This window comes from Phoca vitulina, unplaced genomic scaffold, assembly GCF_004348235.1.
Source record: "Phoca vitulina isolate PV1807 unplaced genomic scaffold, GSC_HSeal_1.0 scaffold7, whole genome shotgun sequence".
Taxonomy (NCBI): domain Eukaryota; kingdom Metazoa; phylum Chordata; class Mammalia; order Carnivora; family Phocidae; genus Phoca; species Phoca vitulina.
The window spans coordinates 28,443,154-28,460,854 of NW_022589710.1; the positions used below are offsets into that span (position 1 = coordinate 28,443,154).

The 17,701-nt window shown below is 40.8% G+C and overlaps 1 protein-coding gene across 2 annotated transcripts; it reads left to right on the plus strand.

The window, feature by feature from the left end:
* The first annotated feature begins 1,004 nt into the window (after positions 1 to 1,004).
* Positions 1,005 to 15,245, plus strand: MAPK1IP1L (mitogen-activated protein kinase 1 interacting protein 1 like). 2 transcript variants are annotated; one of them, XM_032405160.1, is made up of 5 exons: positions 1,005 to 1,192; positions 3,156 to 3,198; positions 7,764 to 7,785; positions 8,478 to 9,182; positions 10,199 to 15,245. In XM_032405160.1, the coding sequence occupies exons 3-5, from the start codon at positions 7,768 to 7,770 to the stop codon at positions 10,208 to 10,210; spliced, it is 735 nt and encodes a 244-aa protein (XP_032261051.1). In that variant the 5' UTR covers positions 1,005 to 1,192; positions 3,156 to 3,198; positions 7,764 to 7,767; the 3' UTR covers positions 10,211 to 15,245. The 2 variants fall into 2 exon arrangements, with proteins under 2 accessions (XP_032261051.1, XP_032261050.1); XM_032405159.1 differs by lacking the exon at positions 3,156 to 3,198 and having other exon boundaries at positions 1,006 to 1,192.
* Positions 15,246 to 17,701: the final 2,456 nt, after the last annotated feature.

The following is a 17,701-nucleotide window of genomic DNA, read 5'->3' on the forward strand; positions in this document are numbered from 1 at the left end:
ACAATAACCTAATGAAGAGAAATGCCAAAATTTTAAATAGTTTTACTGACTTCTGGTGACTCACGCTTCCTTATAGCTCCACAAGGCACTGTGGATTCACTGCCTCCTGAGGGCAGAGTAGATCACACTAATACCCTTTTCCATAGACCATTTTCCCTGTCCAAAAATAAGTCTTCAACAGGCTTGGGTATTTGCAGCTTCTCTATAGCTCGTTTTTCAGTAAGAGAAGTGTGTGTGCTGGAGGAGCATACCCAGGAATGTCTTCGTTTAAGAAATTTCTAATAAAATGCCTATGCCCAGTGACCCACCAACGGGTTACACAAAGCAAAATGTAATGATTCTGAATCCTTCTAACGTATTTTTACGCATATGTACATACTATATGTATATGTATTTTACACACTATATAATTATGGCATCTACAAAACTCGCTAGCAGATTCCTTGGCGCTGGGGGAATTTGTCCATTATCCTTCAGAACTGACCTAGAATAGGTAAAGTTTTATTCAAAGATGAACACGTGGAGGGAAGAGGCATTGATCAGGAAAAGCCTGCACAGACAGCTTTTAGTCAGTATCAATTGCCAAGCCATTTACAGACGTCTTCCCTTTCCCGTGGTGTTCCTTCAGCGCTCCTCCATTCGGGCCCGAGGGCCGGCATCCGCTGGTTGGCCGCATCCACACCCAGCCAGCTTCGAGGCCCGGCTGTAAAAATCCCTAAGCGTAGGAAATCCAGAACCAGTCCTTCCACCACCCCAGGAAACAAGTTAGCAGCTTCCGCCGGGGTGCCCAGAACATCACCGACTACAGGCATTTCCTCCGAGTGCTCAGAATTCCGGAAAACCGGGGAGCTTTCCTCCCACCCACCAGAAGAAAACAGCCACCCTGGGCGAACCCGAAGAGCAGCCGCGCCGCCCCGCCCTGCCGGGCAGGCCGCAATGCCGCCGGAAGCCTGCTGGGGGCGCGCGCGCTGCCCCGCCCGGCCCCGGGAGGAGGGGAGAGCGCGGGCGGGGGCGGCGCGCTCGGCGCTTCCTGTTCCGGCGCCAGGAGGAGCCGCGCGCTGTTAGTGCTGGTGTTGCTGGTGCTGCCGCCGCCGCCGCTAACGTCAGTCACTCCGCGTTCGGTTCTTCGGCACCCGGTTCGCTCGGACCCATCGCCGCTTCTAGACTTTGCTGCGGGCTCGGATCTTGCCGGGTGAGGCTGCTTCGGCGCTAGTGGGGATCGTGGAGGGGCGCAAGGGAGAGCGTCCAAGCGGGAGACGGGCGCGGTAACAGCGGTACCTGGAGTCGCCTTTTCGGGGGCTGGGACTAAGCGTCTGTCCCCGCCATTTTCCTCTGAGCTGCGACGTATCCCCCGAGAGCTCCCCGGGGAGAAGGCGTCGGAGGCGGGTGACGTCGCGCCCGACGGGTTTCTCCGCACTTGACGTCAGGCCTGGTTTGGGGGCGGGGCGGCGAGCGTGCCCGGCCCCTCCCCCACCCACCCCATCCCCACCCTTTCCCGGGCGGCGCGACCCGCTCGGAGGCCGGTTCGCTCCGGTTGATCCCGGACTCCCTTTGTTCTTTTGGCTCTAAATGGTTCCCGGCTCGCGCCCCTCGGCCTCGACCCCCTTCCCCCATTCATTAATTTCTGATAAAACGGGAGAGATGGGCCTGAATAGTCTTGGAATCTGGCACTTGCTTAAGATTGTCCGCAATGTGACAACGTTCTGGTCGTTACTTAAACCAAAGGAGTTGCTAGCTAATACGTTCGATGAATACACATGACAGAAACCATGAGAAGTGCTGAGTTCTGCGATACTCTCTTTTTTAGGATTTAGGAGCTTATGTTACGCATGGAAGGTTATAAATAGCTGAACCATTTCCTCTTTGAAAACCAAGAGCAGTGCTTTTACTGGATAAAATTTCTAATGTTGAGGCAATCGAACCATACCGAAAAAAAATTTTTATAGCCTTAAAGCTAATGTGATGATTAGCTCACACCTGATGATTGTAAAGGCCTGTTTTGAAAACGAATCTTCATTACAGGCCAAGATAGCCTTCAGAGATCTTTCAGAAGTTCTTTGTTCGGCTGTATTCATTGGGCAGGAAGAACAAATTTTTCTTGGTACTGGCGTCTCTGGACCTCCTATTCGAAACTGGTTTGTCTCAGAAACTTGAGTTGGGTTGTGTGTATTAGAATGTTCTTTTCCTCTCTCCAGGAGGAACAGAGAGAGACCCAGGCCGTAACTGCAAGCCTTGGGGCCAGTGTGTTTTGCAATTCAGAAATCTTTGGACTGTATCTTTAGATTTTAGGAAGAGAATAAGATGCATAAACAAGAGGTATCAGCCCCGCAAAGTCGCGGCAGCATCCCTCAGACAACATTCATACTTGTGCAGTGATGGGTGTGACTTAATGGAAACTATAAATAGCCTCAGGTCAGGCTTTGCCACCAACTGTTTTGTGAAGGTTTCTTTTATTTTCAAAAGTTTCTGAATGGAGAACTTCAGAGAAAGGTTTGCAGACCTATAATAGTTGTAAACGCTAACATTTGTTGAGTTTTCCTTGTGTGCCAGACAGTGACCAGGAGATCTGTTTATTATGTAAGTCTCAGGGCAGGTCTGTGAGGTGGATACCATTCCTGTCTGCTTGTATCTCTGAGGTTTGAAGAGTTCAACCTGTCCAGAGCCGGCGAGTGAAGAGCTGTGGTTTTATCTAGGCAGTGGTAACTTTCAGGGTCACCCTTAACCTAGGCTGCATGCCCGTGTACAAAGGAAGGGGGGGAGTGTATCTGTTGCCCACCCACTATTTTTAGAGCACTGTTGTTATAGACAATTTAGGAGTACCATTTAGTCTTTCACATCACTAGCCCCTTTATAGATGAAAAACTGAGAGTCAGTCAGGTGAGCTGAATCTGATGGAGACATTGAAACCTCAGTCTAAAGGCTCTCTGCTAAGACTCCTATCCCTTCCCCTTTCTGTATTCCAACCAATCGGAACTGCTTACACTTCCCATAGTGGGTACTCTTGCGTCCTTCAGCTTTTGCACAATCTGCTCTTCTTTCCTAGGGCCTGTCCCACCATCCCCTACTCCCAGCTCTTTCTTCATTGTTTCTCCAGACTGCAAAGGAGCCTCTTCTCAGGATTCCTCCCCTGACACTCCCTTCCTTGATTCCTTTAGGAGCTCTTTGAGGTACTCTCTTGGTGCCCTGTGCTTACGCCAGGTAAGGTAGATACTGTTTAAAGGGTAGTTCTCCACCAGACTGAATTCCTTAAGGATTTATTCCATGCAATATTACTCATTTCCCTAAAGCCCAATACAGTGCGTGGTATGTATGTTCCAGGCATAAGTATTAAAAAAATGATTTTTTAAAGTTATATGGCTTTAAAAAGTTTAAAATACTCCAAACCTTTATCGAGTCCCCAGATCCTTGAGTTGCCCAAATGTAAAATAGAACATATCTGATAAAAGAGCCAATAGTAAAAACGATATTCTAATTCAAACTTTATATTTTCAGTATATTACCATCATCTCCCCCCATACTAAACATCAATGCAAAAGTCCTGATTTCTCTTAGTTTCTTATTTACTTTTTTAAGAGGTGGGGAGGGGTAAAAGGAGAGGGAGAGGATTTTTTTTAAAGATTTTATTACTGATTTAGAGAGAGGGTGTGGGAGTTGAGGGGAGGGGCATGGGGATGGTGGATCTCAAGGCACTCCTCTCCTGGAGCACAAGCAGGGAGCCCGAAGTGGGGCTTGAGCCCATGACCCCGAGATCATGACCTGAGCTAAGACCAAGAGTGGGACACTCAACCCACTGAGCCACCGAGGCGCCCCTCTTAAGTTTCTTTTAATAAACATCTTACATGTCTGTAGTACTTTATAGATTAGTAAACATGTTACTTTTAATTATCTGTAAAGTAGTCAGGATCTTGCAGATGAGAAATGGTCTGTGGTTAAGGAGTTTGCCTTAGTCAAGAGGATTGATGTCCATATTTCATAACTGTCTAGTTCTATGCTTTTTATCACTCCACCACAATGTGATGGCCCCTTTGAAATAGTGGCCTTGTTTGGTAGTCACTAGTAATTTACACAGTTCAACTTTTTAAAATCTCCTTGTGATTGGATTGCCATTTTACTCTAAAAGCCATAAGAGTTACAGAAATGTTTTACTTTTCTGGTGTATGTCAAAAGAAATTTTGTACTGTTTTTAAATTACTATTCTTACTGCTCAGAAAATAGAATGATTATTTTTCAGATGATGCATAGATCCCGCCATAAAGTAGTAATGGAAAGTTTTGGAAATAATAGCTTTACAGTATTCCAAAATGAAAAATGAAAATCTTTCTTGATTATAAACCTTTTTTTTTTTTTTTGGCCTCATCTTAATTAGCATAATCCAGGGGCGCCTGAGTGGCTCAGTTGGTTATGTGCCCAACTCCTGATCTGGGCTCAGACCATGATCTCATGAGCTGGAGTCCCGTGTGGGGATCCACGCTGGGCGTGCAGCCTGCTCAAGAGTCTCTCCCTCTGCCTCTCCACTCCCCTCTAAAATAATTAGCATAATCTAGGTATTTTGGAATAGTTTTTTAGAAAATCTAGATTTAAAAAATTATGTAACTCAAAAAAATTATATAACTCTTCTCATATTCAGACACTGATGTCCAACTCTATTTTTTTTTTTTTTAAAGATTGTATTTATTTATTTGACAGAGAGAGAGACAGCGAGAGAGGGAACACAAGCAGGGGGGTAGTGGGAGAGGGAGAAGCAGGCTTCCTGTGGAGCAGGGAGCCCGATGCGGGACTCGATCCCAGGACCCTGGGATCATGACCTGAGCCGAAGGCAGACGCTGAACGACTGAGCCACCCAGGCGCCCTCCAACTCTATTTTTTACCTTTTTATGATGAAAGTAAGAATAAATTAGAATGTTTCCTATTAATAAGAACACTGTATTCTAGACACGGAGAGAAGGTCACTTTACTAAAAGTGCTGTAGAACAGAAATGATCTACTTTTAATTCCTTCAGTCAGGGTTTCGTTACTTAATCATAAGATTCTAATACCTCCTTTATCTTCCAGGATTTAATTTTTTTTTTAAGATTTTATTTACTTATTTGAGAGAGAGACAGAAATAGCGAGAGAGAGCACGAGTGGGAAGGAGAAGGAGAAGCAGGCTCCCCACTGAGCAGGGAGCCAGACGCAGGGCTTGATCCCGGGACCCTGAGATCATGACCTGAGCTGAAAGCAGATGCTTAACCTACTGAGCTACCCAGGCGCCCCCAGGATTTAATTTTTAACTTCAAATTTGGAAAGCCAGAGTTGTGAGTCCGTTTAATGTTATTAACTTACGGAATAACTTACATTCTAATGTAATTTTATAGCTAGTTAACTTTATATTGTGTGTGTGTATATATATATATTTTTTTTTTTAAGAGGGAAAAGAGTAATTCTGAAAACCTGAACAGCAGGACCACATGAAATTGAATGTATTGCTTTGTTAGTTCTCCGCTTCAGAATTAATGTGAACTTTGATACAGAACCATTTTCTGTTTCAGAAAGGCTCACCCTATTCGAAAAGCATGTTAATCTTATGTAGACTTTAAACTTGTAATGCACTGATAAAGTTTCTTCAAATGTTCATCTTAAGAATTTACTATTGTGTGATATAATGATTTAGTATAAAACCTTAACGTGGGAGTGAATGGATAGCTGTATTTGCTGTATATTCAGGATGTGTTTTTTGATATTCTGAATAAATAGCAAGGTCATCGCAGTTGTAGGCTTCATATTCTTTTTCTTTAGCATTCCTGTTAGCCAATTGTACTTGAAAATAAAACTCTAAGAATGCAAGGATGGCTCAGTATTAAGCAGCTTTTATATATAATTAACTGTGTACATGGGTCAAAGGAGAAAGACTGTTGTGATCAGCTCATTAGATGTCAAAAAGATCTGAAGAAATGCAGTGTCATCTCTAAATGTTGTTTTTTCCTCTAAATGTTTTTTAACTAGCAAAATAAGAATAAATAAATCTAGCAAGATAGGCATAAATAGACATCTTTAATGTAACTTTTTCCATCTCAAACTGAAAATGGGAGTTTTATTTAAACATTGGAAGCATTTCAAGGAGAGTTGGGAACAAGACCATTGTGCTCACTATCACTATTTAACATTTCATTGTTAAGTTTAGCTGATGCAAAGGAAAAAAGAGGTGTAAATATAGGACAGAGAATGTAAAATTATTATTATTATGATTATTATTATGATTATTATTGCAGATGACATAATTCTTTAGCTGAAATCCCAGGAAATCAACTGTGACACTTTCAGGAATAAAATAATTTAGTAACGTTACTGCTTACAAAAGTGATACACTAAAATTTTTTCACATGGGGTGCCTGGCTGGCTCAGTGAGTAGAGCATGGGACTCTTGATCTCAGGGTTGTGAGTTTAAGCCCCACGTTAGAGCTAGAGTTTACTTTAAAAAAATAAATGAACTATTGAGTGATAAATGACAATGATGGGAACTAGGAAAATCTGCCTTGTTCTTGAATGAGAAGATTTGATATTTTGAATATGTTACATGTTCTCTAAATTAATCTGTAAATTTAATGCAGTTCCAACCAGAACACCTGTAGGTTTCTTTTTATTTTATTTTTTTACAAAATGATCTGGAAAAAATAAACAGTATTCAGGAATCTAGGAGGAAAAGACAACAGCAATAGGTCATCTGACATTAAAATTTGTTAAAAATATAAAGCTGCTGAAATTAAGATAAAATGTTGTGGTGCAGATCAGTAGGGAAGAACAGACTTCAAAATATCAGTGGGAAATAATAGAGGCTCTGTAGCCTGGTGCTTAAGACCCTTGGCTCTGGAGTCAGATTGTACCTGAGTTTGACCCCTTTTCTGCTTGTTACTAGCTCTGTCCCCTTAAACAAGTTAACTTGATGAGCTTCCTTTTCTCAAGCTGTCAACTGAGTGAAAGAATTTGCATCTATTCAGTGAGATTACCCACCTAAAACACTTTGAGCACTGTACCTGTTCCGTGGTAAATACTCTGTATTTGTTGTCAATATTGGCAATACAATGTGTTAAGGGTAGCTTGTCATATACACTGAGAAAAGATAGATTATACATTAAGTTAGGTGGATTATACATTAAGTTAGGGGCACCTGGGTGGCTCAGTCAATAAAGCATCTGACTTCGGCTCATGTCATGATCTTGGGGTCCCAGAATCCAGCCCTATATCAAACTCCCTGCTTAGCAAGGGGTCTGCTTCTCCCTCTGCCCCTCCCGCTGCTCCTTTCTCTCTCTCTCTCTCTCTCAAATAAGTAAATAAAATCTTTTAAAAAAAAAGAGTGTAATTGGCAAAGGACTTTAAAGTGACATGGACTTTTAAGATGTACTTTATTTTAGATAGCCTTACCTGTTGACTGCATATTTAACTTCCAGTACTTTTTCCTGATGACACATTCACAAGGATATGTGTTGAGAAGTGTTCACTCTGTCATTGTTTAAAACAGCTCAAAGTGCAAACAACCTAAACTACCACCAAAATGAGAATGCAAACTATATTGTGGATCACTTTTATATGATGTGCAGCCAGTAAAAGGGGATGACATTTGTAGAACTACATGAACTACAATGAAAGTTTTCCCTATATAAAGAAAAAGACCTTGCATACATGATTAAATAACAGTGATATATACAAAGTTCCTTAAAGAATATATAACAAATGTTAAGCACTGGTTTTGAAGTATTCTCTCTTTTTTTTTTCTTTCTCTTTTTTAGGAAAATGTCTGATGAATTTTCGGTAAGTTGATGCATTTATCCTTCATTAAGTATTTTGGCTCTTAAGAAAATGACCTAGTTCTAACTGCAGGCCATGTAAGTCTTTTAATTTAAAAGAGATGCTTTTTGTGATCTTGCTTTTGGCCGGGGAGAGCATGTGATTTTAATAGCTGATCTGCCTTAATTGACTTAGATGTAATATGTTTGAAATTTTATTCTGTTGTATGTATTTATGAATCCTTAAGTAAAAAAATTTTAAAAGTGTTAAGTTGCTTCTGTTCTCTGTTCACATGACAGTGTTAATAATGGCCAGCATTTTTGGAATATAATATACACCAGGCACTATGTTAAGGGTATTACATGAATTATCTCATTTAAGCCTCAAATTAATGCTAAGCTTTTTTTTTTTTTTTTTTTAAATGAGGAGACTAAAGCTCAGAGAGAGTATGTAACTTGTTTGAGGTAAAGCCAGGATTCAAATCCACAATATTTTGAGTAATCGTATTTAGAAAATTTGATCTTCTCTAAGGAATTTGCATTGTAAAGTTGATTTTTATATTGAACTGTTTTTAAACTGAGCAGTTTGGCTCTTGAAGATGTTCTAGGAGTTTGTAATCCCTCGCTCTACAGCTTACCATACTTGATGGGTTTATAATCATGTTTGACCTGATTTGTCCCTAAATAAGATTGAGACATGCATCTTTTGTATTCCAGTTGGCAGATGCACTACCTGAACACTCCCCTGCCAAAACCTCCGCTGTGAGCAATACGAAACCTGGCCAACCGCCTCAGGGCTGGCCAAGTTCCAACCCGTGGAATACCCCAAGTGCTCCACCTTCTGTGCCGTCTGGACTCCCACCAAGTGCGACACCCTCCACTGTGCCTTTTGGACCAGCACCAACAGGAATGTATCCCTCCGTGCCTCCCACCGGACCACCTCCAGGACCCCCAGCACCCTTTCCTCCTTCTGGACCATCATGTCCCCCACCTGGTGGTCCTTATCCAGCCCCAGCTGTGCCAGGCCCTGGCCCCACGGGGCCATATCCTACACCAAATATGCCCTTTCCAGAGCTTCCAAGACCATATGGGGCACCCACAGATCCAGCTGCTGCTGGTCCTTTAGGTCCCTGGGGATCCATGTCTTCTGGACCTTGGGCACCTGGAATGGGAGGGCAGTATCCTACCCCTAATATGCCATATCCATCTCCAGGGCCATATCCTGCGCCCCCTCCCCAAGCACCAGGGGCAGCACCACCTGTTCCGTGGGGCACTGTTCCACCAGGAGCCTGGGGACCACCAGCACCATATCCTGCCCCTGCAGGATCATATCCCACACCAGGACTCTATCCCACTCCCAACAATCCTTTTCAAGTGCCTTCAGGACCTTCTGGTGCTCCACCGATGCCTGGTGGCCCCCATGTGAGTGTTAAATTTGTTATTTAAAATGCACTAATAGTCACATAAGCACAACTGAAAGATTATTTGCCTCCGGGTTTGGATAGAAGATTAGAAAGCATTTAAAACTTTTAAAAGAAGAGGTGTGTGTATATAAGGTTAAGAGTAAATTTCAGGCTTCAGATAAAGCATTTAGAAGGATGAAAACAAAAGTATTCCTGGTACTAAAAATAGAAAAGTTTCCCAAAGATTCCCAAAGACTTTGTAATGTAGTAAGCAATGTCCTCAATAACATTCTTGAGGTAAACTCAGGTGCATTTCATTGGACTTTTTTTTTTTTTTAGTATTTCTCAGTCGCATTTTATAGCATCACACCAAAGCACAGTTCAGTAAAAAGTCTCTGCCTTTGTGACTTCATACAGAGGTAGATTTTTAGAGCATCTAGGACAGTGAATACATAGCATTTCCTGTCCTTCCTGTAACTCTCCCTAGTGTTGCTCAGCCAAAGTTTTGTTAGATCCTCCGCAGCGTTGAGCTCCAGATTATACCACTACTCTGCATTGTCAGTTACAGGTAATGCGTCATGCTTTACTGTCAGACAAGCCAGAGTGGTAGGATTGACGTCTTAGTTGGAGAACCTGTCTTGGACATAACAACCAAATAGAAAAGCATCCCACTTGCCCCCAGAAGTAAGCCACATGAGTCTTAAGAAAGAATCATGATTCTCCTTGGTGGGGGGGAATGACTCTTAACAAAATAATCAGGTCTCCAACTAGATTAATGAAACATCCACCTCAACTGTAAAGGAAAAGGAATCTTAATAAAATGACCCCAAAACTTACTTTCATTAGTATTAACTTCTTGCTATACAAATTTTCTTAAATTTTTTTTTTGTTTGTTTGCAAATTGTATGCCAAAATAAATGGGATGACTTGCCGTTTGGATTTATTAAGCAGTAAGTTTATTTTAAACCACAGCAAGGAGTTAATAAACTCCAATTAGAAAAACTGGAGGTTTACTTTTTCTTTTTTCTATTGCAGTCTTACCATTAAGTTAATGGACGAAGAGATGACGCTTTGCTTTTTGAAGTACATATATATGCACATGAATGCATATATAAAAATTGCTGGTTTCACTATTCTTAGAGGGCATTCATGAAAGAACAACTCTTGCACCTCTCAGAGAAGATATCTGCCTCTTGTACTTGGATGTATAGTACATCTGATGGATACAATCAGATAAAAATGTAAAAGTAAATCATTCAAATGTGATTTTTATTCGGTTTTTATGGAGCGGTAAAGTGATGAAGTATATTGAAGAGCTCTTTGATACAATTTGTTTAAAACAAGATTTCAATTTGTTTAAATTATGAAACCACACACTTAAAAATCTAAGATGATGTGGATTATTGTTAGAATCTGCAACCTCATTGGCAAATTATTTCAAGTATTTTTCTATAATCACTTTTTCCCTAAATAAACACACTTTGAAAACAATCACATTGTCATAATTTAAACAAATGTTGCCTCTCAACATCTTGAACTGCTCTGTCTATAGAATAAATAAACCTGGTCCTCTTGAGGTTGTAGTTTGGATATATATTTTAAAGCTATTGGTAATTATTGTCAGATGTTGAGTTCATTAGCCTGGCAGTGCTCATTTTTATCCTTGAGCTTTTAGTAAAAACTTTTGTTTGATTTTGAGTTCTACCTGATCTGCTTTATTTTTAGCCAGATGGGTCACACAGCTCTAAAATCTGCCATTTATGAAAACTTTTTTCTTTTTAATGCAGGCCAACGTGTGTGTAAATTATTATTAGAGAATTGGTCATCTCTGTATTGCTTTGGAATAGATTTTGAGATGTCAGTATTGCTTTGGGAAGAACTCGAAGAAGGAAATAATTCTCTCCTTTGTCTTAAACCTCAAGCCAGAGGAAACCCTGGAAATTGCTTCATAGTGACTTGCATTCCCACAGAACACTTCTACTCAGACCCTTTCCTATAGGTCCCTCTGCCTCAGTTCTTTAGAAGGAGCACATCCTTTAGTTCTCCCTGATACGGAAAACTGGCACACTCTAGGGGTCTATTGTAAACACATAAAGCAGTTATGTTTCAAGAACCTTAGTCATTTAGACATGACTCTTTGTACAAGTGCGATCAAAATGTGTACGTGTCTTTCAGAGTCTGGTTAAGCTGTGTCATTGTCCTTTGCATAGTTTCCTGCATCTGTTGTAAAGTGCTTATGGCTCACAGTTCAGTTCTGTGTTTGTTGACAGTAAATAGGTAGGATTGAGTGCCATCCTTAAAAATTATTCTCTAGCTCTAATACTGAAGCTAATAATTATAAGGTGTAGATCTCTGCATTCCGTTGAAAGCAAGCAGTGTGACTGTCGCTTAAATTAGTGTTGTTTGTAACCACCGAAATAGCCTGAGTAGCTTTTTGGCACCTTATCTCTAAATCAGATCCTTAGAGTCTTAGAACTGACTATGTTATTTGTCAAATAACATTTTGAACCTTTGAATGTATCCATCGGGTTACTAAAATATGTCATGGATTTCATGACTAGTCTAGGAGAGATTTATGCTGGAGCTCTTGTTTTTGCTTAGAAATAAAATATTTAGTAGTTTGTTTCTCTTATAGTTAAAATGTCAAGAATGCCAAATGCTGCCAATTTAATGGTTTGATAGCTACCTCCTTTTAAGAAAGCAAGATGGTCATCTTTGAGAAGAACATTCAGTGTTTAAGCTCCCTTTTAAGTAGATGATAGAGTCAGGCTTTCAGAATTGAAGCTGATTTGCTTAGATACCTTCAGACTGGGGAATGTCGTTAGACAGCTCCTACAGAGTGGCGCAAGCGGTCTTGTTTTCTTTCGCTTCCTTGCAAGGACAAGCCGCACCGATCTACAACACTCTTGGAATCTTTGGTCAGAGCAGCCTCCCATTTACAAGGCAGTAGCCCTAGAAGGTATTTTAGCTTAAATGGTCGGGCAGTATGTCAGCTAACTGGGGGATGAGAGGAAAAGTGAGATAGCAGCGAAGATCTCTCTCCTGGTGGTGATTTTGGTTGTGTTAAGTTGGGAGAAATTGACAGCTCTGGCTTTAGATACAATATTTAATGTAACACTAGAGGATACTGTTTGATTAAGAGAAGTGGTAGCACGTTTGGGAATCTGTGATCGTGGAGTCCATTTATTAGAGGAGAAAATCTGCTAAAGGATTTGAAGGAACGTGAACGTGAGATTTGGAATTACTACCCCCAAGAAATACATCAACTTGGCTCGTGACCCGTACTGCCCAATGTGCCCTAGACATCACACCTTTTCTTTGCTTTTCAAGGACTTTCCAACTGGTAGTTGTGAAATTTTTTTTAACCTAAGAATGGAATTCAAAGGGACTAGAATTTGCTTTTATGTTACTTTTAGTTTTGTAGAGCATTATTTCTCAGCTTTCGGGGTGGGTACTCTGGGACAAAAATGTATTTTTAGGTTCAGGGTAAAGTTAAAAGCAGTTGTTCCAGCAGAGGAATGGGGGGAAAGCACGGGGGAAGGTTTTTCTCTTTACAAGGGAATAACATTGCTTTCGAAACCAGTCCTGGTAGGCCGGCATCAGTTTAGGGAAGAGACTGTTTCTTAGAAAGTTTGTTTGGTCTCAGAAGGGAGTACACAGGATGGAATATGCTGGCACTTGGACTGTCTCCGAGCAAGAACTTTAAGACAAATTTGATGGAGGTAATCGAGATGTGTTGAGGATTAGTGTTTCTGGAGTTGGAATCTTAGATTTTGAAATGTTAAACCGGAAAATGAAAATAAAGATCTTAGGTCCTCATCACACACGCAGTTCTCAAGAATCAAGTCTCCTTGGAGGAGGGCTTGTTGAAATACCTTGGCTTGTCTGTCCTGGGCTCAGCCTGACGCCTTTTCATGCTTTTGAAGATGGTGTTTACAACTCGGACTCCACAGCCCTGTTTTATATAAAGTAAAACATAGATTATTCAGCAATAGGCAATACATTTGTTTTAATTACCCAAGGGCCTCCTTCCTTCTTCAGTTTTCCTTTTGTTTTCAGTAGAGAATAATGGGAGAGAAGAAGGGGGGTGAATTTTTGGCCTTGGTCTGGCACACCACTACAATAGAATATTGGCCTATTTTCTAGGAAAAGTCGGTTTTGCCTGTAAAATTTTACCTCACAAATAATAATAAGTGCTATCTATTGTACCCCAATGGACAGCTTTTGAAATTATGTGTACAGAAGGATGAAGCTCTGCTCACGTTTCAGTTGAGATGCTATGCCTCGTTGGCATGTCAGTCAGTTGCCTAGACTTCTAAATGATTAGTGCCAATGTCTTCCTTCCTCACCCTGAGTAAGTGAGTGCTAGATTTGTAAAATGCCAGGGTTATAAACCCTGGACATTAAACCTAAGCACAGACCTTCAAGTGTTGGTTTTTGAAAAGCATAAGGTTAAATTCAGATGAATCACACTGATAGAGGTACTATGCAGAGAAAGTGGTGGGCAGCTTTCAGGGAAGACTAAAATTTAATCTTGAGCAATATTGAGTATTGAAGACACTTTTTTTTTTTCAGAATTCTGCTAAGTAAAATTAAAATTGCCAATAAAATAATCAGTATTAAAGAAATGCCAGGCAAGCTTCTGGCTAGAGAAAACATCTGAGAACTGCATTTGTTCAGCACTCGAGTGTCTGATCCCGGTGCTTTGCCAGCTTCCAGAGCTGCAGAGGAGGAGGAGAATGCCTGTCCCGCGGAGGCTTACCATCTAGGGGTAGCATTTACAGGATGCATTAGTACACCCATTTTTGGTTTACTTAGATAAACATGTTTTAGTTTGCCGCTGGTGGAAATGAGAGGCCAGCCTTTGGACATTTTAAACAGCAAAGTGTGGTGTACCTTTTTTTTTTAAAGTAAGAAATTAATGTTTCTCAAGATTGTAGTGTTGGTGCAACTGTTCACATGTGCAAAGTAACGGGAGGTTTTTCCTCTTCACTTCTTCCCTGGATGAAGGCACTTAAATTGCCTGTCACTGGTTAACAGATACTGATTGTTGCCATTAAGTAAACTTGACTTCTTATGCGTGCTCTATAAAGGTTTTTTTTTTTTTTTTGTATTTTTTAATATTGTGATTTTTAAAATTGACTTAATAATGACAAATTTGATGTATGTAATTGTCTATGCATTTTAAGTTAAACTGCCTAAAATGTGATTTGAGACATAGACATTTGTTTTGTATTATGAACTGTAAGCAATCTGTTTGAGATGTTAGGTTTTATCACCTGCTGCTGTATTTGTAAACAAAGACATGTTGCTTTAAGAAGTAATTATAATTAGGAGTAGTCTATTGATGTGATACTTGATATTTTTTAAGATAAACTTGTTTGCTTTTGTGTATTATACCTGAAAACTTTTTTAAAAAAATGTATTTTCATGGTTTCACAAGTTTTTCCCTGTATCTTATTCCTTAGGCCCAGTTCTGGGCTTCCCTGAGAAGTCCAGAGCCTAATTAATTACAAAATTGTTGTCATAAAGAAAGAAAAAAAGGGCCTGAGATGCTCCTTGGTGTGTGACCTGCATTCACTAAGGCATTTAAATAGGCTGCCTGGGAATGACCTTCTCCAGACCGTCTTTCAGCAACATGGTGTCCACTGTGTGGGTTTCCTCTTCTCCCTTCAAGGCTACATTACTCTTTGTAACCAAGTTATCTGTATATACAGAGTTGGGGAACTTTCTCTCTGCCCAACTGCCACCACCCCCACTTTCTTTTATGAAAGATGGTTCTATTCTTGTGTAACTACTGTGCCTACCGTGAGGGTCACGTTATCAAACTTGGTACAGTTTGCCATTCCCTTTCCACAGTGGGTTTGCTAGCCTGTCTTGAACCCCGGTGTGGGTGGGGCTGTAAATGAGTCATTCGTACGGCATTATGCTTTTGAAAGAGTCTTCTGCTTTTTGCCTTATAATTGGACAAAGTGCAACATAAATTTTTAAGTTAAGTTTGATGTCTTACTTCCTATCCCTTAAAGGTACCCACCTCAAATGGAGCTCTGAAGTAGGTAGTGAAATAAAAGATCATTCTGGAGCAAGGCTAGGGTTTTTTTTCCCCATCGTGAAATGACATCACTTCAGCAGACACGTTCTTCCCCGGGTCCCTGACCCAAGCAGGTTCTTTTTTTACCACCATATTAAAACTTAGCACCAATCCTTTTTGCAACAGATGTCTAAAGGAAAATAGAATCCTATTCACTTATTTTCGGACAATACACTAGAATTTGGGCCATCCCATAGCGTTTGTTCCTGTGGCACGTGAATGTGATTCTTCTTGGGTGGGCATTAAACAGTTATTTTCACTCTATATCGTGGGACCCTAGGGTTCCCGGGATGAGGTAGAGCTTAGTCCCTCCCTACTCCCGTGTTTTCTTTAAAGCAGTTCCTCTCTTCCACTTACCATTTTACTTAGTGTCTTAGCTTGGGCTGCCATAACAGAACATCATAGACTGGGTAGCTTAACCAACAGGGATTTATTTCTCCCAGTTCTGGAGGCTGGGAAGTCCACAGTCAAGGTGCTGGCCTGCTCACTTCCCCACTAGGGGCTCTCTCTCGCCTCTTCATGGCCATCTTAACTGTGTCGTCCTTCATGGGGGAGAGTGAGAAGCAAGCTGTGTTGTCTCTTAGAAGGACACTAATCCCGTCATGAGGCTCCACCCTCATGACCTCATCTAAAGGAATTAGCTCCCAAAGGCTCCGTGCCTAAATACCATCACATCCAGGGTTAGGGCTTCAGTGTGAATTTGGGGGGGACAAGTTGGTTCATAACACAGATACGTTGTTGGGGGAACAAAATGTTTTGCTGCTTTTAAATTCCAAAAATGGTTGTAGATGACTATGTCTCCTAGTTGAGATTTGCTAAAATCATAATCAGACATTCACAAGTAGAAGAGAATCAGTCCATTTAGAATTCAAAGCTATGCTTAAAGTGTTAGTGTCATATAAAAGAGGAAATTTAACACTTTGTTCAGTTTTTGCTTTGTTCCTATTTTATGTTAAGCCTCATTTTTTAAATGGTCATTTAGACTAGCATTCTTCAAAGATTCGTGGGCAGATTAAAAAGAGCCTTTTTTTAGAAGGAGGTTAAGTAAATTCCCAAGGTCATAGTAATAAAGGATGGCGCCCAGTTCTGTCTTCAAGGCTTAGGATTTGTCCACTGTTTTTTGCTCAGGCATCCAGTACCCTTTTTATGCAGTTGCTTGCTTACCAGTCTAGACCTTTGCCAGAACTTCCATAAGACACCCTGACTTGTTCTTGTCCCCTTAAGATGCCACTGGTGGGTGCCAAAGCTATGGGAAAACTCTGGTGAAAACACTCAACTGGTTAACTTTTTAGATAAGTTAAATTGAGCTTCATGTATTTTCCTACTTAACAGCTTAATTTCTTGGGAGCTAATGATAGCTTTTACGTACCTTTTACGTACTTTGGTTCAGTTCTTAACACCCCTGCTTTTGAGATACATACAATCTAAAAGGAGACAAAAACAAGTAGTTGACGCACTATCTCAGTTAAGCAGCACAACAAACCTCTAAGACAAGGACAGTTCTCATCCCCATTTTATAGATGATGAAACTAAGGCTAAGAGGTTATAGAGATCACATAGCTACCACGTAAGGAACTGAGATGAGAATCCTAGCTGTGACTGATACCAAAGCTTTTGCCCTGTACCACTGTACCACAGAATCCTGCTTTCTAAGAACAGCATCTTATCCTGGTCTCCTTAGTGCAGTAGTTCTGCTTCCAAAATTGTATACCTGGAAAGTCAGATCCATCTAACATCGAACATAGCAGACCTTTTACACATTCCATGTCATTGAAGGAGTTGCATTGGAAATTTCACTTTAAGAGCTAGAGTTTGTGTCTGAAATGTATGCCCTTAGAGTTGATGAATAAGCACAGACTACTTAGAACTTAGTTGTGTTTTCATAAACAAAGGCAATTATGTTCAAAGGTGTAGCAGTTAAGAGTAGGTTTCAGATATGGACGTGAGAGTTGTTTGGAAAGGTACTGGATGATCAAACCACCAGTCATAGTCCTACCGATTACTGGGGACACTGTGGGTGTCCGGTTGTTCTGCAGTGGGAAAGGCTTGGACGAGGCTGTCAGGCTGAGACAGAAGAGGCCTCTGTTAGCCGTGGAGGACAGCCAAGATGTACAGGAGAACTGTACAGAGGGTGGGAGAGTCCAAGGGAGGTTCTGCCAAGTATGGCTTGACAGTTCTTTTTTTAAACTTGCCAGTACAGGACATGCTAAGTTAAAACATCTTAACTGTTGCCTAGTTACTGCAACACACAAAATTCCCAAGGACTAAATTTAATGAATACCTGGATCCCTTCTTGAATGCCCAAAGAAATCTTTCCCAAAAAAAGACCAAAAGTACATGACTCATGATTCGGACTAGCACCCAGGATTTTTAGGGAAGTGGGATGAAGAGGATTCATGTGAACTAGGAAAAGCCTCTTTACAAATTTTACAAGATTTCTTATCTGA